The 27,920-nt window shown below is 46.7% G+C and overlaps 1 protein-coding gene across 1 annotated transcript in view; it reads right to left on the bottom strand.

Moving 5' to 3' along the window:
* Positions 1 to 26,247, bottom strand: part of ACAN (aggrecan) — a 46,356-nt gene extending 20,109 nt beyond the window's left edge. Inside the window, exons 1-6 of the mRNA XM_088063079.1 lie at positions 26,059 to 26,247; positions 4,856 to 4,932; positions 3,956 to 4,327; positions 3,125 to 3,299; positions 2,468 to 2,595; positions 1,592 to 1,885 (exon numbers count right to left, since the gene is read on the bottom strand). Of these exons, the coding sequence (XP_087919205.1) occupies positions 1,592 to 1,885; positions 2,468 to 2,595; positions 3,125 to 3,299; positions 3,956 to 4,327; positions 4,856 to 4,925 (1,039 nt within the window). The 5' untranslated portion in view covers positions 4,926 to 4,932; positions 26,059 to 26,247. The remainder of the gene's footprint in view (positions 1 to 1,591; positions 1,886 to 2,467; positions 2,596 to 3,124; positions 3,300 to 3,955; positions 4,328 to 4,855; positions 4,933 to 26,058) is intronic.
* Positions 26,248 to 27,920: the final 1,673 nt, after the last annotated feature.

Here is a 27,920-nt window from a genome sequence, read left to right as displayed (position 1 = left end):
GAGAGGATCAAGGAAATCGTGACATTTCGTTAAAATAAATGGTTTTCCTTCCTCCACCGTGGCTCTGTACAACGCCTCAGCACGGAGGGCACGGCCACGAGGCCACCTCGTGCCCCAAATCAGGTTAATCAGCGGGAATACTGCCCCTTCTCCTTCCCGGGAACACCTTGTCCATATCCAAGTCTGTACTGACCTCTAGTGCCTGCTGCAAGGAAGTTAAGGTGGACGGAGGGAAGTCGGGGAGCTTGGATAACCTCCTCGGAAGACCTGTCTGGGCCGTGGGAGAAAGACAACTGGATCCTCACACTCAATGTGTGGAACCTCAGCAGGATCGCGATCTCCTTCTGCCCTGCCCAGGTGATGACTTGAGAAGTCATCCCGTATAAGCATCCCAAGCCATTGCCAGGACAGCCAAAGCCACTTGCGGTACCAAACACATTCAAATAGCTCCCACTCTTCCCCTTCCAAATCACTTTCCCGCCCAGGTTACACCCCTTGGGTCTAGGAGAACATGTTTAACATGGCATCGAGAAGCTCAGCTGACAAGGACTGTGTTTTGCAGCATAAAACAGAACTGTGAGGGCAGGTAAGGCTGGGATGGATCACATCTTGGATGTGCAGCAAGGCAGGTCTTGGCTGGGGAGGGAAAAGGTATGAGACAATGCCTGGGTTTTCCTCTAATAATGCCTTCCCTGCTCTATTTCCAATTCAATTTTACTGCTAGTTCATTTTAGCCAGTACTTTTCAGACCTCAAGGGTTTCAGAGATTTCTATAAAGATGCTCAGACAACAACTGACCATATGCAGCAGTTTCAGAGGCAAACCCTGAGATAACCAGAAGGCTGTGACTTGGTGGACCAGTCTTTAGCTTGGCCATATAACTGGGTACCTCCACGGGTCTGGGAGATGTATCTGGGCACAACAGATCTGATCAGAAGGGTTTCAACACATATTTTAAAATATTTTTATTCTTTTAACCGTGGCAATCCTATTTGAATGTTGGCCTCTGGCTGTCTTGAATGGACCATTTATCACTCTGTTTTCCTGTCTTCTTGCTGCAGGGAGAAGTGTGCAGTTAGAAGAAAGGGGGAGCAGCTGGGATGCTCTTCACTTTCTGGGTGCAATTTTAATCCGCAATTTCCAGAGACTGCGTCAATCTCAGATTTATCCCAGCATGGAAACTCAGTCACGCATCTGTACCAAATCACATCTCATCACTACACATATCTTCAGGGTCAGACCTGTTCTCTTTCTCCTTCACTTCCTTCTCCAGCATTCAAAATCTTGTATATAAAGCACCTGAGCTCTGCTTTGTGTCTCCAGGAGAGCTTTAAAAGCAGGAGGGTGTGGGAGGACTGGAGAGATGCGGACACCTCCGCAGAGCCCCCAAGTGCAGGTCAAGCAGCCTTTCTGGATCTGCTTGCTACCTCAACACCAGCAGAGGACTTAGTCCTTTGCCAAACCTGCTTTCTCCCCTCTCCTTTTTTCAATAAAACCTCAACAACGAAGAAGCCAGAGGTTGTCTCTGGCCGGGGAGCTCCTCTTTGCTGGTGTGCAGAGGCACTGGTTCCCCCCACCCCAAGGCACTCACCGCTGTAGCAGATGGCGTCGTAGCGGGAGTCGGGGTGCGGGTAGCCCGTCTGGTTGATGTACAGGTACACCGTCCTCACGCCCACCAGGTTGCCCCCGCAGTTGGGCCGTGCTCTGGAGATGGGGTAGCGGACGCTGCGGTCGGCCAGCCAGCCCGCGCTGCACATGTCCATGCCGTCCTTCCAGGCCAGGTACAGCTCCCCCGTGGTGGCCAAGCGCGCTCCCAAACTGCGGCATTTGTCAAAAGCTTCTTGGAAGGTGAACTTCTCCGGGGCGGTGGCATAGAAGACTTTGCCTGTAATCACACCGTCCATTAGCACAGGAATTACCTGTCGGTTTTAATCCCAATTCCCTTTCTGTCCCCTTCCCACTCCTAAGAGTCTGGATAAAATGAAGGCTCCTGTGTATTAGGGCTGAAATGCAAGCTCATGTTGGTGACCTTTTAAAGACCAGAAGAAAGTGAGTCTTGCAGACCAAATGCAGATTTGAGCAAAGCACACCACACCAGCTGGAGACACAGGGCAAGGGGGAGATAAAGAACAATTGCAGCTCTGTTGTGCTGAATATTTCAATGGATCCCTGTCATAAGCATGAGTGATTGACACATCTGAATGTCACACACTCAAATAGCTGACCAGGCAGGATGGCGTGGACTCTGGTGGAGGTTAGACAGACTCCATCCTCTGTGATACATTACTCATTTGACATTAAAATTGTCCAAGGTCTAATAAAAAGTCTGTAGAGAACATCTGGGCTGGCCAGGGTACGTGCTTTTCCAGCTTTAACCTGTCTTTTCTCTATTTGCTGTTGTCCAGTCTAGGCACGATCAGGGCTTTGGCTGCTTCTGCATCTAGTAACAATAAAACCCCCAAATCACCTTGCATTTGCTCTGCATAGCAGTAAACATCATAGGTTTCATCTGGCTCACGGACACCGTAGGTCCTCACTCCTGGAAATTCATCCTTGTCGCCATAGCAGCGCTCCCGGGGCCAGTGGATGGGGTACCTGAGGCAGAGATTGTGGATAAGGAGTGGAGGACAGGGCCCTGGCAGCCACAGAAGGCTGGGAAGGAGCTGCAGAGCACTGCCCAGTGTGGTGATTTATAGATTTTCCCAGGTGATGGGGAAGGGAAAGGAGGATCTGCTGTCCTGCCCTTACTCTGATGGTCCTTGGATCACTGACCAAAGACATCAGGACAAGTTGCCTCCCCAGCAAGGGATGCACAGCTCAGTCTGGGTGAGCCAAATTTGTGTATCTTGGCACAGCACTGGTTTTGTTCAGGGAAGATGGAAGATCAGGATGAAGCCATTGTCCACTCAGTTGTCATCACCAGCCAAGGAGGACAGTGGTCACTCTGCTTTCCTGCTAGAGATTCCCCTCCAGCAGAGAATGGCTTGCAATCCACCACCCCCTCTGCACACCAGCAGTTACAACAGCTGTGATTTAGCAACCATTTTCAGTTGGTGGCTTCACTACAGGAGTCCTTCCCTAACGATGCTGCTGTGGCTTTCCCTTCCCCTGCGTGGCTTCTCACCTGACAGTCTGGTCAGCCAGCCAGCCAGCATCACACTGCTCGTACCCATCCTCGTAGGCAGCCTGCAGCTGCTCGGGGGTAGCAATGACAGCACTGTTCTGGATACAGGCCTGCTTTGCCTTCTCAAAGTTCAGGGTGTACCTTGTGGAGATTGCTCTGTAGTGGAAAACGATGCCTGGAAAAGACAATGGGCATCACTCACAATCACCAGCCCCATACCTTCCAGAGAAGGGACAAGAAAAAGGCAAAATTAAACCTCATCCTGTACAATCCTGCAGTGGAAGCTGTCTCCCTGTCTTATACAGAAAGCAAAAACCACAAAAAAGAGAAGGAGTGTACAAAATTTGTCTTATTTTATCCACCTATTTCTAGGACAGGCTTTGCAATATAGTAATGGAAGTTTTCCAGAAGTTCTTCCAGAACAGCCCAATTCTCCAGATGAGGGCATCCCATCTCCTAAAATGTTTGGAAAAAATCAAAGGTCCTGTTCCAGCTTTACCCGCTTGAGCAACAGCCCAGTGTGTCCAGTACCACCTCCTGCCAAGGATGTGGTCTTGCTGTCTCTGTAACTCACCTTCTGCCAGAAGAGTCGCTTTCTTGCCATATTCTGCCATGAGTCATTTTACTGGTTTGTTTAGTCTGGTCCTAGCCTGCTGAAGTAAATGCTTGCCCTGTGGTTTCTCCACCCATCACCTTATCTGTGACCTGAGAGAAAGGGCTTATTCCTGTGAGGAGAACACTGCATTCTCTGCCTGTGTGCTTCTTCTTCCTCCCTTCTGCCCAGGCCAAGCAGCAAGACACTGAGAGAAAAGAGCAAGGGCAGGATCTCACCTTTCACCAGGACCTCTATTGTGTCCTGTCTGTCCTCGATCCCGTACATCACTTCGCAGCGATAAGTCCCAGTGTGGTTGGATCTCAGCGCCTTGATCTCCAGCGTGGCATCGGTGGGGATGGCAGGGTAGTTGGGCAAGGAGATCACCTCCCTGTACTCGCTGTTGAGCCGGATCTTCCCACCCGTGGCCACCAGCAAGACAACTTCAGTGCCATTGGAGAGCTTGCTCCATTTGATGCGGGGGGTCAGCATGACACTGGTGTCCTGCTCCTCTGGGATGTTGAAGTAACACGGGATGTTCAGGGAGCTTCCCAGGATAACACGCAGGGGAGACTGCTCAGGTATCTTGACTTCCAGGCCATCACTACTGTCTGCCAGTTCCAAAACAGAGCAATGGTTATGTCAATAACACATGTAGTGCAAAAATGTCCCGTGTTTCCATATGGTCCAGTGCCCATATCTGCTGTGCACACCTGTACCCACATATTCAGACATAACCTTTTTGGTCTAGTCTAGAAAGGGAAGTTATGGCAATGATCATGGCTGCTTTTGAGATTTGGACCAGGGCTGGATATGGGAATGAAGGGAACAAAAGGCTCTGCTGCAGCATAGCTCTGCTCATAGCTGCTCACACTATGAGTTCACACCTGATAATGTTTCAAAAGGGAAATGCTGAAATTCTCTTAGTTTCCCCACAAATCTGCAGCTATCTCCCTGGCTTCCCAAGCACCAGAGCAGTGAGAGGCTGTGGCACAGCAGCCATCACAACAGAGGAGGAGCCTCGTGTGTGCACAGCGCAGATCTCGGGCACACTTATTTCTGTGGGCTGCCCATCCTTGGGGAGGGACCAGAGTGCAGCACACGGCTCAGCCCTGCTTTGCCATGCCCTGGACACGTACCTGAGAGCTCCACACAGTCGGCTGCGGTGATGACTTGCAAACACACAAACACTAATAGTAAAGTGGTCATAATTTACCTGCAAGAAACAACACAGGGAGAAAGGATTTGTGTATGTTCACAGGGAGCTGAGTGCTATGGATGCTGCTGTGGGGCAGTGCAAAGCTTTCAGCTGCCCCTAAAGACTCCTACGCTCCTCACACCAGCAGGGAAAGCCTGTCCTTGGGGAAGGATTCTGCCTCAAAGTGCCTCTTGCTTAGGGAAATAAGTGCATGAGACAAATAAATAAGATGCTCTGCTATGTACAACAGTCTGAAGTGCTATTATACATCACTTAAAATATTGCTTTCCCACTCTCTCTCTTGTGATTCAGTCTTACCTATGCAGCAGAAAGGCAATTTTACAACAGGTCTTCACATACCTTTTACATATTTACTCAAGAGGGACTATCAGATCCAGAAAGCCTTTGTCTCAGAACAGGAGCTGTCCTTCACTGGGTATCCCAGATCAAGCCAGCACTGGCTCTCAGGCCAGATGGTTGGAAGAATTTTGTACTCCTTAAAATGTCCTGAGGGGAAATTTTCCCACTGCATGATGGAAAAGTCAAATGTTGCAACTCTTTTGTCCAACATTCCTGCACTGAGAGCCAGTGAGATACTCAAGAGCAAATTGATCCAGAACTAATACAAGAAATCCACAGGATACAGTTCTGGGCATCTTGAATCCACCCTAAAAATATCTTCTTGGGACCTCCAAATTAGTCAGAGCAACCTGCTTCTTCTGAAGGCTTCAGGAAAAGAAAGGATCATCCTGCTGACATTGAGTGACAGAAGCAATATAGGGAGGCCAGCTAATTTAATCCTAAATGGATTACCATCCAGTATAATATCATGTCATGTTAAATTGCCACAAAGACTCAAGTTGGTTTCAATATTTCAAATTAAAAACAGGTCCTCTGCCAACCCAGCACAGTTTGGCATCACATTTCAGCCCTGACTCAGAAGGAAGGACCACACCTACTGAATCACTGGTGTTTCCTTTGAGGTCCAAATATTGGCTGCTTCACTCCTGTGATCTAGAAAGATCCCAGATGACTTCAGCTGACAGGTAACATTCCAGGTATATGCCTATTGGACTTGTAGAAAACTGCATTACATATCCTCACTGGCACAAGAAAAGGTCAAAAATAAACCCCATCCTGTACAGCTCAGCATTAACCTTTCACTTATGAAAAAACTGACCTCGATGCACTCATTCATTTGAATCTGACACTCCACAAAACCTTACCCTTAGTGAATAGAGACAGCTCTGCTGGCAGAAAATAGGAGAGAACAGGGATGGAATACATTGGCAGAGGAGTGTGGAAGACTTCAGTTTGCAGCTATAGGGCTGAACAAGATCAAATGGAGGTATCCCATTTTCTGCTGTGCATGGGATTAAAATTTCAGGTAAGTGCTAATAACCTCAGGGAGAACTCTGGGAGCTGTTCATGTGTTTGGGTGTCTCTCTGGTGAGGGGTGATGTCTGCACAAACAATGTATTACAAACCTCTTCTGCAGATGAGAGCTGACTTCACCATTTCCCTGCAGGAATGGGCAGCATGGAGCTCACGGCCCCACTGCAGAGGAGGTCAAAGAGTCTGGCAGCCAGGACCCATGGGAGGGGGCTGTGCCCACAGGATGGGCTGTGGGGGACAATGAAATGCCTTCTGCTCCTCAGAAAAGCAAGGGAAATTGGAAACACCATCTGTTTACTGCCAAACAGCCTGAAATCAGCTTGGCCAGGCAGCCATACCCAGGAGTTCTTAGCTGGCTGAGCGAGCTGCTGGCCCACTGATGTTCACTCAAAATCCCTGCTGGAGGCTGGGGCAGGTCCCAAGCACTGAAGCACTGGGTCCACAGTCAGCCAAGATACACAATGATGAGCCTCATAAATACATGCTAGTTTGATTGACATAAATTCCAGGCAAAATAATGGAAAATCTGATACAGAGTCCAGTTCATTAAGCACTGAAGAATACTAATAATACTAATAATACTAGTCTTAGTTAAGGCACTTGTGTATAAAACAGGTGCTTCCAGCCTTTTATTATTTAGCATGATTCGAAGCTTGTTTGATAAAGCTGCCTGCATGGCTGCAGCACAATGTAATTAGATTTTGATAAGGTTTGAATTTTTCAGGGTTCTGTGATATGAAGATGTGTAATGTCAGCAGTACATCCATTAAAATGGCTTAGGTCCAGGCTGGTGTGTTCCTAACGGGATCCATCTGAGGGACCTTGAGAGAAATATTTCTAATGGGCATCTACTGGGGGTGGCATTAGATCCAATGGGTTTCCATATAGTCTTTTTAATTTTAAAATTAAAATTTTAATAGAATCAAATATAAAATAGTATTTTAATAGAATAAAATATAAAATTTTACAAGAGATGCATGGCTGGCAATGGGATGTTGAGTCCTAGAAGGAAGTCACTCAGGAGAGCTACTGCTATTATCCAACAGTAAACCAAAAAAGAATTCCTCTCTGTGCATTAGATGTGAATAATGGGAATACTTTGCACACCTCTGGACTGTCATGAAGATATCAGAAAAAGGTGGTGAAGAAATATCCACTAGCAAGGTTTTGAGGGCTGGACAGAATGCTGTATGGGGGAAGACTAGAAAGTAGGAAGTTTGAATCCAATTATTGTAACAAATAAAAGAAGAAAAACAGAGAAATTGACAACTGTGCACAAATACCAGAGGCTGCTGGTGCTAAAGGGCTCTTTAATCTAGAAGAAATTCATGACCAGAACTAATAGCTGGGAGACATATGCTGAATAAACTCCAATGGGAAACAAAGCCCACATTCTGCACAGTGGGTGATGGATCACTGAAACTGGTACCAAAGGAAGTGATGGAGTTTCTATCAAGGTGGATCCTGCAGGGCAGAAGGGGTTTGGGTAGAGGACACTCTCCTAACCACTAGTAAAATATTAAATAAAATATCTTGCTTCTCCAGACTGCTTAGATGAGGTACCTTTCCACTGACTTGCATTTTGCCAGAACACAGGTAAGTTGAATAGCCCTGAGTATCATGAGATAAACTCTGCCAAGAGAGGCAGGCAGCTTTAGACCTGGCTTACCTACTAAAGAATAGAAATATCCTAGGGCAAGGAGACAGAGATGTTTAGATATAACAACAATTGACTGCTGAAAAGACTCATAGGATCTGTGGCTGCTGCAAACTGGTATTGTTCTGAGTTGATATTTCTGTGTACATTGGCAGTGGATAAGAGGAAGGCAGGTTCATCTGCCCATCAGGTAGACATCACAGTAGCCCTAAACAGAAGAAATTTCCTTTGTCCCAAAAGCTAAGACAAACTCCTGTACTCTTAGACTTATTCAAGCTTTATGCTGATCTTCCACAAGGAAAAACAGCCTCATATGACAACAGCTGGGGCCACCAGTGGTATCTTTACAGTTTGGTTTAGCTATGGAGGAAAAACCTAACCTCCTCCTGTCCCACAGAAGCCCAGAGGAAATGGACTTTCCTTGTGAGCAGTGGTTAACAAATCAGAATAACAATGTTTTGGGTGTTTTCCGTGAAAGTGTTGAGTCCCTGCCAGTAAGAAACCCAACCTACTCCTCAGGGTGCTGTTTGCAATGTTGATCTTCATTTTTCATTCCCCTGAAGCATGCCAAGGAGATCCAACCCTGAGTCTGCACGCAGCTCTGGTTGGGATTCACTGTTCTGGGAATGCCTTTGATTAATGTCCCGTTGTTACAGCAGTGGTTCCATGCTGCAATGCCTCTCCTCTGTGGTGTCTCTGGTGGGATGTCCAGGCACATCCTGATGAGTAAACAGCTGCTTGAAGAAGCAGTTCTGGAGGCAAGTGAGTAAAGAGGGAGGTCTGTGTGAGCAGACACGGATAGCACGGATGGTGGGGACCTGGTGGTTCCCTGGGAACTGGAGAGGTTGTTCCTGTCATTGCAACATCTAAAAAGACTGACTGTCGGGGCAGAGGAGGGTGGCTAGCTCAAGTGTGGATGCTGCCTTTTACAGGGGTGTAGGTTCAGGCTGAGTGGGCTGTGCCCAAGCTGCAGTTCAGTGCAGGGAGTATCAGTGTGTGCTCACTGAGATGGGATCTGGCACAGAGGAAAAGTGCTCAAGGATAAGTGGCTGAGCTGCAAGACTGAGTAAAGGCACAGTACAGCCTGGAGCAGGCTAAGCAGTGGCAGGAGCATCCCCTGCCCGGGATCTTACTGGTTGTCCCCCAGCTGTAGCTGAATGGCTGAGAAGTGGGACTTGGAAACACTGGGAATACAGTCCTACCATATGTGTCATAAATAACAGGACTCTGGTCATAACCTCCTTTGATTACTTTGAAAATCATTGAGGCATTCTGGCTACTGGAAAAAGGGGATCTCCTACACCCACAGCAGCTACAAGATCACTGCTGGCAAACTCCAGTTCAGTTGCAGGGTCTTTCTCTTCTGGCAGAAGTCACCCTTAAGAGAAGTTCTGCACACACTTCAGTGGAGCTGAAAAGAGGAATTTGTCCAGACTATAGTGGGGAGCACTGTGAGGGGTAATTCTTCAGCACAGAGCCTTCCAGACAGGCAGCAATGATCACACTGTGCTTTCTGTCAGGTCCGTGCTACAGAAACACCTCCCATCCCTGCAGATTGCTCTCCTGCAAAACTCCATTTGCACTTTCTGAGAGAGCAGCTGGAGCAGGCAGATTTTGTGGTGAGAAGAGAAGAGGAGGCAGGATGAGTTACACAAGGTCACTGCTGTGCCTCTGCATCAGGATGACTGTCCCTGTGTGGGGTACCCAGCAGCCTGGAGCAACAAGAACCCAACCAAACTGCCACAAAAATTCTGGCCATCCTACCATCTCTGCCCAAGACAGAAACAAGGACCTCTCCAATTCAGCCTGGGCCAGGAAGAATTCAGGAAAAAACTTTTGCCTTTCTGAAAAGGACAGGGTTGGGAATTGCTGGTATGCTCAGGAGCTCCCCACCCCGGAGAACAGCTGTCCCTTTCACTGAAGTTTATTGCTACTCTATTTTACTCCTAAGACTGTGCTTCTGTATCAGGTTGTGTGCAGTGTCCTAAATTGACTGCATATAAATATGTTATTTGAGAATCTAGGTGTGTGTGGAAGGAAGTGTGTACCTATGTGCAGACAGGTTTAATCCCTTGCTCCTCCAACCACATCTCCAGCTTTTCAAAGGGCAGAAGAATGTACAGGGAGCAAGAAAAGGAAAAGTCAGTACAGCAGAAGTTCAACAAAGTACCTACACAGTCAGACTGTACAGTGGAAAATAGCCAGATGGCTTGTTTGCAGCACAGCCAAAGATGTTTGTTTGCTGGAAAGCATTTTCTGTTCTAGTCTATTTTAACTGAGTCCCATCTGCAGTTTTTCCTGTCGCCTTTGCTTGCTCCAGACCATGTTAATCACCCTTGCTGCAATTGTTGTTCTTTTTTTTCTTTTATTTTAATAGGGGCAGATGGGTTGTTTTAAGCTTCCTTCTTTCTCAGTTTTGGAAAACCTTTAGTACACTTATATTTTGCTTCTGGCAGCTAATAAAATGTCAGTCACTACTAGAAGATATGCCTGAACATAAAGGCATGTCCAAAGACAATATTTCCTCTAAAATTATGGATATAAAGAGGCTCCTGAGCAAGAGTTAAGTTCAGCTCTGTTTATTTAGCCTTGGTTTCTCTTTCTTCAACTGGTTTTCCATCCCCAGTTTATTCCCCATCATGGAATAGACCTCATTTTCTCTAGGACATGTGGTCTCCTCCATCCAGCCTTATCTCAGCATTATTATTTTCAGGCACCAGTACTTGAGACCAGGGGTTTGATGAGATCTGAGGAGATCCCATCACCCAGCAGGGGCATCAGGAGAGCACATCCTATGTCCTGGTAGGCTTTGGCTTCTCCTCTCCTCTGTGAGCCTACAGGCTGTTCCTCTGTGATCTCTACAAACAAACACTTTATTGTCCCTCTGTGTTCTCACCCTCTGTGCTGGACTCAGGGTTTTTTCAGTTAAAACCCTCAGCCAGGTCCAGGAAATGGGAGGGAAGGAAGGGGGGTGGGTGAAGTGAGTGAGGTGGACAAAACCAGTTTTATTTCTTTTTCTTCATCTTCTTCTTCTTCTCTTTTTAAATAAGGCAAAATGTTGGAAGAGAAACATGGCAATAAATGCGCTCCTGTAATTTTTCATGTTTTTTCAGCTGTAAAGAAAATAGGAGAAATATTCCATTCTGTCTGGCTTCCTAACCATGCTGTAAGGTCTTTACGTGCAGAGCAGCTTGGATGCTGCTCCTGCCTGCTCAATTTCTGAAACCATCCCTGCAACAATAAAGTTGTTTGGTTTTATTTTCCCAGTCAGAAAGAGACATGGCAGCAACTGCTCAGATGTTCTGTCATTGAGGGAACCAGTCCTGACAGCCCTGCAGCACTGTCTGCCTGCATTGCTCCAGGGGATGGCAAACTGGTGGCACCGAGGCACTTTAAGTGCACAAACCTGAGAACATTTATTGAAGATTAGGGATAATGTGAGGTTTCATCTCAAGCCTCAGCTGGCTCCTGTCCTCAAGCACCCCTTTCCACTGCAGGTGTGGACATGGTCAGACACAGCTCTGTTGATGCACTCTGGTGATGGTACCAGGGTGCCTTCAGCCATGACAAGAGCTCCAGAGCTCCTCTCTGTCCTCTGACACAGATACCCAAAATTGGTGCTACACTCTACCCTTTTGAGTGTCTTTATGACTTCTCTTCCAATAAAACAGCTGCAGTCTGTCATAGTCTGAATGTTTATCTGATTATATTGCTCACACACTACAGGAAAAGCCAAAATGCTCATGGTTGTAGGCTCATGCTTTCAATGAGCAAGATGCCAGAGGAAATCTTAACAAAAGCTAAAGAGTCCTGTGCTAGGTCCAGTTAGTGATCCAAGCTCAGACAGATGGTCTGGAACAAAACTCCTACTGAACACAAAGGTTTCCCAAGCATTTATCTCTCTTCTGATATCTGCCACAGAACAGCTCTCATCTTCCCCTGATTTACACTGGTTTTAGATTATATCTCCATTGATTTCAGCTACAAGTTAAACACACAGGCTTGAGGACAGCAGAAGCCCATACCACCAGCCATTCCAAAACTACCCCTCTTGCAGGAAAATCAGAACTGTCTGCCACTAGCAACACCCACCATGGTAATTTTTCTATCTTTCAAGGACAGAGAAGTTGCAAAATATCCGCTATGGCAAGCAGATGACAGCTGGAGCCTTCCAGGCAAGGTGTGGGATCAGCACCAAGCCCTGAGCTGCCATGGCTCCAAGTGTCTGCTTGATATGGAAAGCCAGAGCTGCCCTCAAACAGGCACTGGAGCCTCTGAATTCAAGGGAACAATGAGCCTTTGAGACTGGTTGAAACTCAAAATCCTCTCTAGTCCAAGAGGAGGAACTGAAACTTCTAAAGAGCAGTTAATCTCCTTATAAAATAGGTGTCTCAGCTGAGAACCTTTAAATAGGGGTTCAGTCTTTTCTGTCAGCTACCAAGGGAGCCTGGAGCACTGTTAGACATCAATTTTTAGAAATTGGTGTGTGATTATGCACTTCATAGTCTCCTTATATCCTGCACACATTTTTTTCTGGAGCTGCTCTCAGCCTTAAGTGAAACTCCCCCAGACATGGGAAGCAACACAAGAGAAACCAGACCCTCCCCAGATGTGAGATGTGAAGATGGCAGCTTGGGCCACGATCCAAGGAAGTCAATAACAAGTCCTTCAACTGACAACTTTCTCCATCCAAATGCACTGGCTCGCTATCAATTCCATGAAAACCACAAAACCACAGAAATGACAAACTACCACACTCTTGCTTCTGGGCACCTAGGATCCAAGCTACCAGAGTATGGAGGAGGAGAAACAAAAGACTGAGGGACCTGGCAAATCCTCTGAGGGAGCTTGTGTGGGACAGGTAAAGCTCATCTGAGTGGCAGCATCCACTTGGCCTCACCACAAGATGTCCTGTTGCTCTGCTGGAGTGTGTGGATGATGCACAGGCTGCACTGGAGATTTTCCCTGGTGCAGAATTTGACTTCTCACTTGGTTCAGGAGAAGGCTGAAACCTCATTTGTGCAAAGATGTAGCCTTAACAATAAAAAATCCTCATCCCCCCCTGGCTGCAGAAGAAGATGTGAACGTGACTGCAGAACAGTAAATCTCTGCAGCGTTTCTACGCCAGCAGAAGATTCCAAAAATCCATGGAATGGTTTGGGTTGGAACAGACCTTAAAGAGTTCATGGACAACCCTTCTGTTCTGACCCAGCTCAGCCCTTCAGAAGGCTTTTCAGAAAGTAATAAAGTGTTTGAAACCATGTTTTATTAGAGAGTCTGTAGGCATGGAGACCTAAATCTTCACAGACTCTGCTCATTGCTGCCCAGATCTGGTAATTTTTAATGCTCTGCTGCCTAAAATCACCTTGAAAGCTCCTAAGAAATACCGTGTGGAAGTTCACCTAACAGGGCACTGGGTGGCACTGGAAGAAACATTGCAAAGCTGGTTCCTGCCAACTTCACAATGATTTTTCCAGGTAGACAGAAAACAGCATGCTAGCTTGGGATAACAACAACCTCAGGAGACTCAAGGTGAGAGCCTCAGGAGCATGTGTGTGGCTGGAGGGTCTCTCTACACACTGGATCACACTAATGACATGTTGTGACCACATGGCCACACTGCATTCACGTCCCTTCATGGCAAAGGGCACCTCTCACAAGGTACAAAACTGCAGCAGCCTCTTGCTAAGGACACTTTCTACTGATGTGCTGCTCACATCAGACTCCACCATGACCTCTGGTGAGGCTGTCCATGCTGGGAATACACACAGCTGGTGATATTAAACCCCCTCATAGTGTCACATCTTGGACACAGAAGAGATAGTTGAGCAATCATATCCTATCTGGGCCTTGCCTTGGTGAGTACAGTGTGCTACTGGTGCTTAACAGCAGTAAAAGCAACCTTTCATCCAACTTGGAGGAAGAGCTTCCAGCTTCATCACAGTCTTAGTATCTGCCTCTTTTTGCTCCCCATTTTCTCTTTCCAAAGTTGGCACCTGAAAGTTTTCTCTGCATTAATTCCAGACATTGTGTAAACACTGTGCTTAGATTTACTTAAACGAGGCTGTTTCAGCCCCAGTTTTCCTCCCAAGCAGATTTCCTGTCTCATAAATTCAAGACATGAACAGTTTAGTTTTTATAGGAAGGTGGAATCTCAAACTGATCCTCCCTTTGGGATGACCTGGAAGACAAAAGGGCAAATGGCATGGGAGAGGGCCTGGGGTTTTCTGGTTACTGGCTGACAGAGGGGAGCCATCCTGCCATGTGCTGTTCAGGACATAATGCCAGTGCTCCAAGAAACTGCTACTATTTGCCATAAATAGTCTGCAGCTTTTGAAATATATGAATTTCTTGGCGTATCTTTTTTTCCTTCATAACTCCAGAAGATGGGAACAATCTTTTCTTACTGAGCAGATCACTGGCATTTTCATTGGAGAAGCAAAGGATTACTATTTTCTCCTGTATCCAGATCCTCAAAGTATTTGTGACTCCTTAGAAAGGCACATGCATATTAAATGTTCACACACTCTCTTTGTGCAGGGCAAGCAGAGGAAGTCCTAGGAGTAAAAGATCTTTTCCTCTCAGACTCTACTCACTGGGACTTCAGATCATTTCTCTGGCAGCAACATGAACCCCCAACCACAATGCAAGAGTGAGTTTTGCCACTGCTGCTGAAGGATCTCACGGACTCTGGTGTCAAAAGAAGGGTCTTTACCAGAGCATTGGGGTGGGTTTTCACCAAAGTGGTCTGTTGTCTGGGAATGATATGATCACTCTCACTTCTGAAGGTATTGGGCTCACTTTGCCTTCCATCTTATGGAGGGGGCACACAGTGTAAAGAGACCACAAGCTTCACATTCAGACTATAAATGAGGGTTTTGCTGCCTTGGCTGTGTTGAACAAGACTCTCCTACTTCTCCATTTCCTCTGCCAGCAAACCTCTGACAACTAAATTGAGCACAAAACAGCCATGCCAGCTTGTATTTCTCTAGGAGGTTGAATGGTACAGGAAGGATTAAGGAAGAGAAGCGGCTTTTCACTCCCATCTCTGGTTCTAGGAAAACTTAATCAATGGCTGGGCATTGCACCCCCTGAAACTGCCTCATGCATGACAGCAGGAGAATGGTTTGCTGTCTCCTCTCATTTCCTCCTTGACCAGCTCTCCCAGACCACTTTGTCCCCCTCTTGACAGCTTTAGCAGTGGTGAAAGATTTCGTGGCCCATGGACAAAGCGCTGCCTCTTGGTCCCGTCCAGGGATGGAGCCAAGCAGCCGGAGGGTGCGGAGCAGGGGCCGTGCCCGAGGCTGCTGTCTGGCTGTACAAACCAGGGCCTTTCCTGTAAGTGTGTGGATGGCTTAAGGCCCTGTTAAAACCTCACCAGATAATCTCTTCTTTGATGTTTTCCCTTTACATTCATCCCCAGTCACTCCCCCAGCCACTGCCATCTCATGGCACCTGGTAGTCACAGAATCACAGAATGGTTTGGGCTTGATGGGGTGTTAAAGATCACCCAGTGCCAGCCCCTCTGCTGTGGACAGGGACAACTTTCACTAGACCAGGTTGCCCAAGGCCCTGTCCAACCTGGCCATGAACACCTCCAGCAATGGGGCACCCACAGCTTCTCTGGGCAACCTGTACTGGTGTCTCACCACCCTCACAGGAAAAGATTTCTTCTGAATGTCTAATCTAAACTGCCCTCTGTCAGTTTGAGTCCGTTCCCCCTTGTTCTGTCACTACATGTTCCTGTCCCAAGTTCCTCTCCAGCTCTCTTGTAGCCCCTTTAGGTACTGGAAGGTGCTCTAAGGTCTCCCTGGAGCCTTCTCTTCTCCAGGCTGAACACTCTCAGCTCTCCCAGCCTCCAAAGAAGTGCTTCAGACCTCTGAGCATCTCCAAAGCACTGCATCCCTGTACAGTTCCTTTTTTGTGTGCTCAAATTTTCCTGTGCCAGGAGACCAGACTGGTGTGCAGTGCTCTCTTCACTCTTTACTAAGACACACAGTGTGTATTTAACTTAATTTAACTGGCTCAGTCAATAAGTTCCCTGTTTAATTTAGGACTCCTCCATTCCTTTTGGGGAAACAGAGTGAAGTCAACTGTCCTGTCCTGCACCAGTCATTCCAAGGGGATTTCACTGTGCAGGGAACAGCGAGGGATGGTCAGCTCTCCATGCCAGGGGCACTTCCATTGGGCACGGACACTCATCCACTGCTCCTATTCACTTGTCAGGTCACTTTGTCCAAACAGTAATTCCTGCCTTTGGTTCAGACTGTCCTTTTCTTCTTGGGAAGAAACCAACAGGGACTCCAGGCAGAAAATAAATCTCTCTCTTGTGTTTTTTCTACTATAATGATGCTTTAGAATGAAGCCAAATTGTACAGCAGAGAACAAGCCACGACAAGAAAGAAGATAACAACAAAATGGTTCACAGCCAAACAAGCTTATTTTGGGGCTGCCACAGAGAAGAACCATCCATCAGAGACCTCAAAAGCTTTAAGTCCTATTTTATGAGACTGGCAAAGGAGCTAGAAAGAAAGGAGCAAGGTGATGGAAGAGATGCCTAAGAAATTGTCCTTTCTCAGCCCCTGACCCCTCCCTGCAGTGGATGTTGTTCTCTGGGTGATGTATTCACCCACCCAGGAGGAAAGATAATGGAACTCCTCATCATAAGAGAGAGAATAAGTGGCAGAAGAGTTTCAGTTCCTTGTCTTGAGATTCTTATCTTGGCTCAGACCAAAACTTCACCAAGAAAATCCTTGAAACAAAACACTTCCCAAAAAAAGCAACAAAAATAAAAGGATAAAATTTTAATCATATGGGACCCATTGCTCAGTCCAAAACTCAATCACAGCCTTTTCCTTTTTTTCCCATAAGAGGTCTTAGTGTCTTCTTGAAATTCTGCCCACACTGAAAGGTCTGCTCCCTTCAAAAACATGGTGAAACTACCCTAAAGAACAGAGACAGTGCACTGGAAATACAGCCAAACTCTGTGACCTGAATGTATATTTTGTATATAGAGACCCTTTAATATTACAAATCTTATAAATGGGTTTAGGTATGGTGTAACTTAGGAGAAAACTGTGGATGTGACATTGAACGAGAGAGCACGAGGAAGACAATTACCCTCTCCAAAATGGGTTTCAGTTTTGGGTCAGTGAATGAATATCAATAATCTTTTCATTACAGCTCACATCTCTGGGCTCCACTGAAGAGCCCCAGCACAGGCAGATGATAATCTCTGCCTGAGATCTTGGAATCTAGAAAGGTACTGCTGGCCAAGCCTAGGGAGCCTAAATGTGAATTTGGGGAGACCACGGGAATTCTGAATAAAAGCAAGGCTCTTACATGAAATATAAAATTATTCTGTAAGGTGTAGACTGTGAAGGGAAAGAAATGTAACCTTAACACAAGCCACAGACATTTGGAGAGCTGTTGCTGCTATGCCTAAATTTACAGTTTGCTAAGCAAAGTCCGTATGTCATACCTTCAAAAAGAGAAAGTGAGGTATGGAGGAAACCCAAACAGCAAACAGATGGGAAAAACAAGTTTTCTGAGGGGTAAATAAATTCCTCTGTATGAGATGTGGCTGAGGGAGAGCTCCAAAATGTTCTCCAGTGTTTGGTAAGGGCAACAGAAAATGTTTTCCAAAGACATGTGGAACACCTTAAAAGCAACAGTGCCCACATTTTGAGGAACAGAAAGGCACCAACACAGATCCCCTTGTAGGGAGAATAACTGCCTAGCAGAGTGTTTAAAATCTGCAAATATGGTCCAGCATTGATGGGGGAGATGTAGGCTTTAACATGGACCCTGGAGCATGTTATGCTGGTATTTTAACTCTAATATGCAACAATACTAAGGGAAACTGTATAAAAGTAAATTTGTTTTGTACTATTGGTGTGAAAGACCAATTCAAAGGCAAGTAATAATTATGATTTATTTTAACCTATCTTGTCATTCTTCCAATAAGATGGGCAGGTAAATTTTCTGGTGGCCAGATCCAGTTACCACTGGAATCAGTAGTAAAGATGCCATTTACCTCTGAGGTTGGGAACATTAATCCCAAATTCTTCTATTAAAACCTAGTCTAGACAGGTAACTGCCAGTCCTGAAAAGAAAGGGAGGGTCCTCAAAAGGGTGTCTAAATCCTCTCAAGCTGGCACAGAGAACTTTCATTCTTTTGCTTTCAGACAGGAGAATTGTTTTCTTAAGACAATATATTAAGGACAATGCTCTATGGCCTTTACACCCAGTGTGAGAATTGGATGAAATCATACATAACATCTGGACACTGTCACACAGCAGCCTGCAGATCACGGAAATTCCACAGCTGCAACTGAAGAGCCACCACAGCATTAGTGGGCATTGATCACCACTGAAATAAACCACACAGCAGGAGAGATGATCAGAAAAATAACTGCCAGCTCGATGTTCAAACCAAAAATATTCTCTGGCATTTAGGATGAGCATTCCTGCAAACATGGTTGAATGAGTCCTGCTTTCAGTTAATGATTTTCAATGAAAACATAATAGGAAGGTGAAAGCCTATAGTGATATTCCTTTTGGCCCGATAAATTTGGTCCATAGAGACTCCAGCCTTGTCCAGCCAATATCTGGAGTCCCCTGAGCCTCCTGTGGGCACTGGGAATGTACAAACTCCGTGCTGGACATCCTCTCCCCTTGGGCTGTGAGCCCTGTGCTTGCTCTCTGCATGACTCAGTGCATCTCCCTCCCACCATAAAGACCTTGCAAAAGGGAATGAAAACTAAAAGCAAGTATTTTGGAAAGCAAGAGACACCAGACCCACTGGTCATTAACAAATTTAACAGATTGCTTTTATATGGTGCTTTCAAGGGTCTTGAGTACAAGGTTTGGCACTATAGCAAAGGGTATAGTGCTCTCTCATGAGATGCCCTGAGATTCCCGGGAATGTCAGAACTGTGTTGTAAAACTCTGATGGTCTGCCAAATTGTGCCAAATATTTCAGAATTTAGAGACGAAAATGGATGAGCAAGGTACATAATGGAATTTGAAGAACTGCTTCTCTCTGTCTTTGGGTACTCTGCTGTAAAACTGGCTTTGAATCCCTAAAGCGACTTCTGGAAAAGACTTGATTTTATAAAGGAGATAAATCCATTCATCTATCTGAGCATCTAATGACCCTTGTACCCAGCTAGTTTAGTGGTATTGTTTAATTATATCCAACAGCACAGAAGAGAGAGACATCTCTGATGCAGATTTACAGAAAGCCAGTCAGCTGCACTTGACATTACAGAACAGAGGCAAACCAGTTGGAGAATAGAAGAAACTGGAAATGAACTGTGCCAGGATTGAAGAGAAGGTGCCAACCAATGTATTTATCTCCACTTTTGCCAATACACATAATGGAGAAATGAGTAAAGCTTCAGTGTTAATCTGAGACTGCAGCGTGAGAAAGTTTCCATTTCAGGTATAAAAAACCCCAACCTTCTTGTCTTTCCTGCTAGACTGTGGTTCTGAAGTTGCTAAAACACCCTTTCTCCATCAATACCTGAACAAATGAGATGCCATGGAATATGCAGGAGGAGTGGAGAACCTTAGCATCTAGGAAAGAAAGGGCTGAGCATAAAGTTCCTAAAGTACATGTGTTTCTGTCAGTTCGATGTGCTTATCCAAGTAGGAGGCCAATGGCAACTGTATGCAAATGACTGAAACAAGAGCAGAAGTGAGGTATCCTGTGTGGATTTAAAAGCTGAAAAAGGGCAGTGTGATATTCAGCAGAGGCCAGCTCACTCAAGAACTTATTTCTCAGGAAGGCTTTATAGCCCACACAGAACTTGAAGCCGTATTTCTCAGAGGGGTGATGGTGCCTGGGTGAGGCAATTCAGGTGTGCTGTATGTGCCAGTGAGAGGGAAGCACAGCATTGAAGGTGAGCTGAAATGAAGATCTTGGTTGACCCTGAGTTCTTCATGTCTGTAACCCACACTTCTACCTGGATATGGCAAAAGAATGGCCAAAATTGTCCAAAACATCTTCATGTGCTGCTGGGTACAAAGGAAGGCGTGTGTGCCTATCTCCGTGCTGATATACGAATGATTTTACAGATGAAATGGGTACAGCACTGCAGAGGGGATCAAGGGCATGCTGGGCTTGCTCTGGAGCATTTCAAAGTACTGGACAGACTCAGAGCTGTGCAAGGAAGACCCTTCTGTCCTCTGCTAAACACATCTCAATGTGTTTCTGTCCTCTGCTAAACACATCATCGGTGGTGCTGAATCCTTTCATGTCTCCTGTAACAGGCAGGAAGCCACACAACAGGACTGGCAGGTGATCTCTGCTGTAAGTAGCATCAAGGGTTTTTTTTTCAGGAGACAAACTGCAGGGAATCTGGGAATTATGAAGGCACAAGGATTTTGTCCTGACTCTGGAAAAGTGGCTCCTAGTCTTGAAAGACACGAGGAAGGGTCACAATCCCATGGGCTAGCTGGCTAAGCAAAGTGGTGATGCCTTTTCCTGCTGACACACAGCGATGGCTGCAGGGTAGCATTAGCTCTGTGGCCACTGACCACCCTGGTTTTTGAGAGAAGGCCCAAGTATCAGTGGTGAAGGGCTAAGCTGGGAGCCCAGTTTCCCCCTCTGCACAGTGCTGGTGTAGTAGGCTATATCAGCAGAGTAAAAACCCTGCAGCCTGAAGGGATCGCTTACATATCAATTACTACAAGGCAGCAGGGTATTATTTATACAATAAGTGCTATACAAAACAGCAGAGCAAGATTTAGAGGGCAAATACTATGGACAGGAAAGCTACAATTTGTTCTGCAGCAGCAGGATGTTCTGTGCACTCCAAAGTGCCAGGCAGGATGAGGGTGATGCTTACATGCCAGCTACTGTATGAGGACAGGTTATTATTTAAACCCCAGATACAATGGTAGGGAAAGTATTATTTACGAACCAGACCGAATGCAATAGCAGCAGTGGAAGTAACTGCATGGTATAATTTACAACAGAGGAAAAGACATCATTTGCAGACCGGTTATTACAGAATGGGAGGGTGTTTGTTGTGGTAGAGCACTGAAGTATAACTTTGAAGCTGAGCACTATAGAGGTACAGGGTATTATTTATACACCAAACACCAGAGAAACTATTTTTTTTGGGGTAAGTAACAGTGACAGTTAATCATTTATATGAAAGCCATTCTGTAATTTCCAATATGTAACCTACATGATTATTTCAACCTTGAAACTGTGGTACAGATGATGTAATGTTAATTATACTAAAATCTACAGCTGCTCTACCACAGGACTGCTAAGATGGAATAATCTTCTGCAGTCAGTAGATTGATGCCAACAAAACTACTGAATCTGCCCTGCCCTGTGCAAAGCCTGTGGTGTCTGGGGGCTTCCAGAGGTATTTATCCCTGACCCTGTGCAGGATCCCAGCAGGAGCCACAGGTTTTGCTGTGGATTACAGGTTATTCAATCACCAGCACAGTGACTGCTCTCTCAGCAGAGGTGCAAATGATGGATGGGAGCTCCAGCTGGAAGGGATCAGCAACATTTTCATCTGTTTATCAGCTGCTGGCCTGTGCATTTTTTCCCACACACCTTTCTCAGCCATTCTGTCATCTAACCTCAGGCACGACATGTTCCTTGGTTATTGTCTTTTAGTTTCCCCAACAGATTTTTGTGTCCTGTCAAATTATTCCGATTAAGTCAAATCTATATGTCCTACAGCCATGACAAATGATTACTTTCGTCTTTCAGTGGTTGTCTATGCTACTAAATGAAGAAATAATAAAGTGTCCAAGTCTTCTGCTCACTGCCAACTAAGGGCACTGGAGAAGCCAAAGGCACATGAAAATTGCCAGACCCAATGAAACCAATGATGTGTGTTCAGACCAGTATCCTGTCTTAGACAAGACCTATATTACCAGCTTCAGGGCAAAGTTCTCATCATTGAAAAATAGGGAGTAAATTGCTGAGGAGGAAGTTTCTTTTTAACACGAGGCATTTAGTGGTTACCTTTTGCCTTGAGGCATGGGTATTTACATTCCATATTCTCCCACTAATATACACTAGGTTTATTTGGCATTGCTTAAGAGACAATTTTACTCCTCTCAGGCCTAAACTGTGAACACTACCCTGCCAGAAGAAATTTCCTGTCCTGATCACTTCATCCCCATGACAGGAGGTGGCTGCTCTTGGATGCCCTTTTGTCTCTGGTCACTTGATGTGGCCTCTGTTGAAGTGAGCCCCTTTCCTCCAGGACCTGTCCTACCCATGCTGGGCACAGAGGAAGGCTGGGTTCAGCTCCCCCACCCCAAGGAGTGTCAGGAGATCCCTGGCTCCCAGGTGGCTCCCTGATAACACAGTGGCAACCAGGACTATCCATGTGTTCAAGGGTCATGTGGTGCCTCACTAATATCAATCACCTGGGTCATGCTGTCCAGACCTGCCCTCATGGCACATCCCCTATCCCAAATTCTCCACAGCAATCACTGCTCCTTGCCATCATGAGCCCCCATGCAATTAGGACATGGTGACAGCCTGGCAGGAACTGAGCAGTGAGGCAGGACTATTCATTCACCTGAGCTAATTTTGGGTCTTGAACAAAAATTTCCCTACTTCAGCTGTCCCAGGTATCCTCTGGCTTGCTCTATAAACTGTATTCTATGGAAAAGCCATGAGCTGCTATGCCTTGGTTAACATAAAGAGCAGCTACAAAGGTGAAAACACAGAGGATCGTGCTTGTCAGAAGTCCTTGATTACCCCGCTTTCATCTCTTGCTCCCTTCTCTCAGCAGAACTCTTTCTCTGGCTGTCCTCCTGCCCAGCTCCCCGGCACAGCAAGGTTTTACCCTCAGCCAACCTCAGGAACTGCCAGAAGGACAGAAACCCGCGGGCAAAGCCAGCTGCCAGGCTACCTCCAGGCAGCGTGTGCAGCAGGAATGGGCTCCTGGTGGCCTCTGGACCTGGCTGTGTGACCAACACGCTCAGGTCACAGCATCTCCCTTATCCTTGCTTGGTGACAGCAGCAGTGACACGGCTCCAGCTGCCTCCATCCGTGTGCTGGAGCCTTTGGGAGCATTAGGTCCCTACAGCCGATGGCACAGCAGCTGGGCTTGTGGAGCAGGGGAAGGAAGTGGGAGCAAGGCGGCCCGTGGGGCTGCTACCTAACACCTCCGGGCATTTCAACAGCTCAAGCACACGGAGGGCCCTGGGGTGTCCAAGCAGAATGATTCTGGCATTTCTCATCCTTCCCCCACCTTTCTGCTCTCTGCTCTGTACGGAGCACCCATCGGGGAGGCGGGATGTCATGCAAGGGAGATGTGGAAATTTTTCTTAATAAGGAAAGTCCAGTGAAAAGCACACAGAGGAAAAAAAAAAAAACCCAAAAAAACCTCGGTGTGAAGCGTCTCTAAAAAGGCTGCGCGGGTAGCGCGACAAAACCCCCTGGCTATTCATCAGGCCAACAAAAAGCTTCTTTAGATTTATACTGTGAGCCCATTGAGAGGGAGGGGAGGGAGGCAGCGCTCACACACCGCCCTTGTGCACACAGCAGAGCCCGCAGCCCTGCCCCGCACACACAGCCCGGGCTGTTCTGCCCACTCACAAGGAAGCTCTGAGTTTTTAAAAGTAAACTGTAAGGTTTCCGTTGTTGCACTGGGCTCAAGTAATTTATATATATATATATATATATATATATATATATTTATAACAGCTCCCTCTCTTTGCCGTCCCTCTCTCTCCTTCCCTCTTTGAACAGCCCCGGCTGCTCTGGGCCGCTCGGCAGCCGCCGTGCCTGGCTCCCTATGTGGTCCAGAGCCGCAATGAACACGGCTTTTGTTGCTGCTGCTGGGAAGCTGCCTGAGAGCGGCACACACAGCCCGGCTTGTTCCACACGTGGAGCCTGCAGAGGGCTCGGGAGGGGGGAAGGAGGCGGAGGAGAGCGGCTTGGGTTAGGCTGTCTTGTGGTACAGCAGCCATCCCACCGCTGGCAAGGGAAAGGGGGAAGCAAGGAGACACCGGCGGGTGGTGGTGGAAAAGATGCCTCAGGCGGCTAAGAAAGGTCCCGTTGATTTTTAAAATGGGACCAGCTGGGCCTCCAGCCCCCACGTCAGGCAGCGAGGGAAGGCAGTGAAGTCACCGGGTCCCTGCAGATTATGTTGTGGAGGATCTGCCCCGGAGAGGGATGAGGAAAGACCAATAATGGAGTGGATTTTGGAGTTCTGAGGAAATCATTGTGTGCATTCCTCGCTCTGACCAAAAATCTGAACTTTTTTTTTTTTCCCATGTACATTCATTTGTTTCTGTCTTTTAAGTGATACCATCTATTTTGTTTTCCTTTAAACCCCTTAATGTTCCTCACTTACTGGGAGTGTTTCACAGCAAAGAGCTGCTGTTTGCTCTGATGGAATCTAAGTCTGCTGAATTTTGTTTAGTGTCCTCTTTCCCTTAGCAAGTTTTCGCCTCCACCTCTTTCACACCCTCGGTTTCCTATCCCGTCTGCTCTCTTTGCCCATTCATCCTGCAGGCCTCGTGCTGCTGTCAAACCTGGCTACTGTACACAGAGGTGATTATATGAAACATTAAACAGCAGTTCATGTGGAACAGATGGAGCTTCCCCCCAAAGACTGCTCAGGCTGCAGAAAGAGCTCAGCCTCTGTCTGTCCAGTGATGGTGGGAGGTGATGCCTCCCCTTTTCCACTGTGACAACAACTTGAAACATCTCAGAAAGGGGCAATGTCCCCTTTGACCTGTCAGGAATATACAGCCTCTTCAAGCTGGCAGGAAAATATAACATCAAACAACCAAAGCAAAGAAAGAAATAGTTTAGCTTCCAATAGTGCCTTTGCAGGATTTGAAATCCCGCAATTTTCAGTCCCCAAACCACTGGCCCCTCTGCCCAGCCTACGTCCTTTACCAGGAACTTATAGATGAAAACCAAAGTAGTGAGGAATGCTAAGAAATTCCTCTCTCCCAGCTATTTCATTGTGGGATGTTTCCCCCTTTCCACATCTGGCAAAGCTCTTTTAGAAACCAAGGAAAGCTTTACAAACTGACGTTTTTTTGGCTAAACAACTCAGAAGGGAAAGGTTAAAATGTACTCTTTATTCTATGTGCAGAGCTCTACTGAGCACAAGATTTAAATGAGAAGTTTTAAAGAGAGTAAATGAATGGAAAGAAGAAATTTCTGATAGAGATTCTGACAAATAAAACCTTTTTTTGCTCGCTCTACTTCTGGAGAGGAGCTCAGCTCTCTGAAAACTATTTCTAAAAATATGCATCATCTGTGAATGGGTTTGGAAAACGGGCAGGTCCTGAGGAGCAGCCGGAGCAGCTCACTGGAAGCAGCCCAGGGGACTCTGCCAGCCGCCAGTCCCTGACATCCTCATGCACAGGGAGAGCTGTCAAACGCTCGGGCATCCTGCTTCTTTTCATTCTCTTTCTGAATTTGTCAGCCCCTCCAGAGCTCAGCACCCCTCCAGCTCAGGGGTCACCTTTTGCCTGCCCTGTGGCAGAGCAATGACACAGAGCAAAGCCACGACCACAGGAAACCCCGGCGCTGGTTGGGACACGCCACAGATCAGCAGGACAGCAGCCTCCATCCCCAGAGCTCAGGAACAGCACCAGACACTTCAGCTGAGCTCCAGCAGCAGCTGAATGCCGCCACAAACAAGCACCGATGGGTCGGAGGGTCTGTTGGGGAGGGGGAATGGGGATAACCCAGTCTCTGCTCTCCCACCTCGTGCTTCTGACCGAAGGATTTCTGAATCTGTCCTTGCTTTCCCTCCCTTCCCCAAGCCAACCAACCAACTTGGCACCCAGCTGTTGCCCCTGGCTATAGTTCTGCTCCCCATAAGGTGTGGGATGCTGGTGGGGACCCATTGTGCCGAGGTGAAGCCCAGACACAGGCTCCCCTTCCCAGCAGCGCAGCTTGCAGGAGGGAAAAGCTCTGGCTCAATCAATTTTACAACTTATCTCACATTTCTCTGCTGGTTGCTCAGCAGGGAAACAACCAATCCACTGACTGAGAGCCTGCCTCTGTAGAGCCCTTAGGAAAGTTAAGGAAAAGGCACCAAAGAAAGAGAAGAGAGGAAAGTGCGATACCTTACCTTTAACAGTTCAGTGCAGTGCTTCCAGAATCTAAGTCCCATACACCTGGCAGAGAAATGAGGTCTTTTTCGGTGTTCAAGAAGTAAAGAGCTTGCCACTTCTTGCTGTCACTGTATGTCTTCTTCACAATCTCCAGATGAGTTTTCCTGCGTTTTTGGCTTGGTTTTTTTTTTTTTTTCCCTTCTCCGGTTCCCCAGAAGAAATCAAAATTCCCTATGTGGTATTTCAGGTCCTTTCAGGCAGTGGCAGCAGCAGCAAGCTTGAAGAGTAAGTACTGTGTGTGAATGGCAAAAAAGAGAGAGAGGGTTTCAGACCACATTAGCTGCCACTGGCTGCAAAAGAGACCATCAAACTCCTGTCAGCCTCCTTAGATACCTCTGGAAGAGCTGGCACTCTAAGTGTATTGGATCCTCCTCTGGATTTTAGAGTAAAGGTAGGCAGGCATCCAGGGGGCAGGGGGAAATAGGAGGGCTTATGGACCAAAAAGGAAGCCCAGCCTCTTGGAAAGAAGGAAAAAAAAAAAAAAAACAACCAAATCAAACACCCAACCCAGAAAAGAAAAGAAAGGGGAAAAAAAAGCACTACTGAAAAAAAAATACTGTAAATGGAGAAAGCCTAATGGGGAGTGGGGGATTAAATTTAGCCCTCTGGTTTGGAAGCAAACTGGCTGGGGCACCACAAGTGGTTGAGAGAGAAGAAATAGTTTGTGTAATAAAAAGAGAACGTGGTTTATGCAAACTAAAATAAGATGAAGCTAATTAAGGAACCTGGGCAAAGTATGTGTGTCTGCAGTGCAGTCAATATCACTGCAGTCTGAGCAGAAAGGAGCAGATCCACTGGGAAGCCCAAAGACAGCAGCAAACAGGACAGTTCAGGGAACTTCTGCATGGCCCCACTTGCTGCTGAGGTAGGGAGGCAGGTGATGGAGGGAAGGAAGGGATGCTCAGCATTAGGAAAAGGGAAGCACCTGGAGCATCAGTAACTGATAAGTGATATAAAGGCAGAGGAAGGAGGCATTTGGGAATGAGTTTGCTTAAAGGTTATTTGGGGTGAGCTGGGGAGGAATGGAGACCCTGTACAGACACCTAGCAATAGTGGAGCCTGAAGAGACTACCCCAAAACTGAGGAGGATTCCACAACTGAATCCTTGGCAGTAGTGAAGTTGTGAGAAAGTGCTGAGAGGACTGTAGTGTGTTTGATTTTTCTTTTTCTCTTCTGTGGGGTTGCTGGTACCTTTGAGGAGGATAAAGAGCTGTGACTGGGGAGGAAGAAATGGGTCTGTGACTGCAGACCTCCACCTTGGCTTGGGAAGGGGCCAGATGACAGCTGGGACTAGGTGAGAACCTGCTGAGGTGTTCACTGTTGAGAAAAGCACTTTTGTTTGAAAAATCTGTTGTTTCTAACATGGAAGACAGCACCACCAGCCTAAAGTAAAGTCTGAAACTGAGCACAGGCAGGTGCCTGTGCCCTGTGCCCTCCTTGCACCAAAACCACACAGCTGCCCTCAATATTTCTCTTTCCATATCTCTTCTAATATGATCTTTAATATCTGCACTTCCCGCTCTCTTCCCAAGATCCTGTTTTTCTGTCTGATTTGTGATATAATAATTTCTCCTCTCTCCATAAATTATTTTGCTCCCATGCCTCACTTGAAAACTTGCTTCCTTGACTGCCTCACTTTTTAACCTGAGGCTCATAACCACCAGCTGTGCATCCATCATCCTGACAGGTAATGCTCCCAGACCACAGAGCAAGGAGCCTCGCTTCTTCCTGCAAGTTCCTTATTCCATCTCAGAGATTCAATACCAAATTTTGGTTGTGAATTTCCCTTTGGATTATCCTCACACACCTTTTCTTTTCC

Source organism: Pseudopodoces humilis, chromosome 16, assembly GCF_049639895.1.
Source record: "Pseudopodoces humilis isolate 2021_Gansu_Grassland_sample_001 chromosome 16, ASM4963989v1, whole genome shotgun sequence".
NCBI classification, from domain to species: domain Eukaryota; kingdom Metazoa; phylum Chordata; class Aves; order Passeriformes; family Paridae; genus Pseudopodoces; species Pseudopodoces humilis.
Note: the sequence above shows the minus strand (reverse complement) of the source record. Positions and strands in the feature narration are given on the sequence as shown.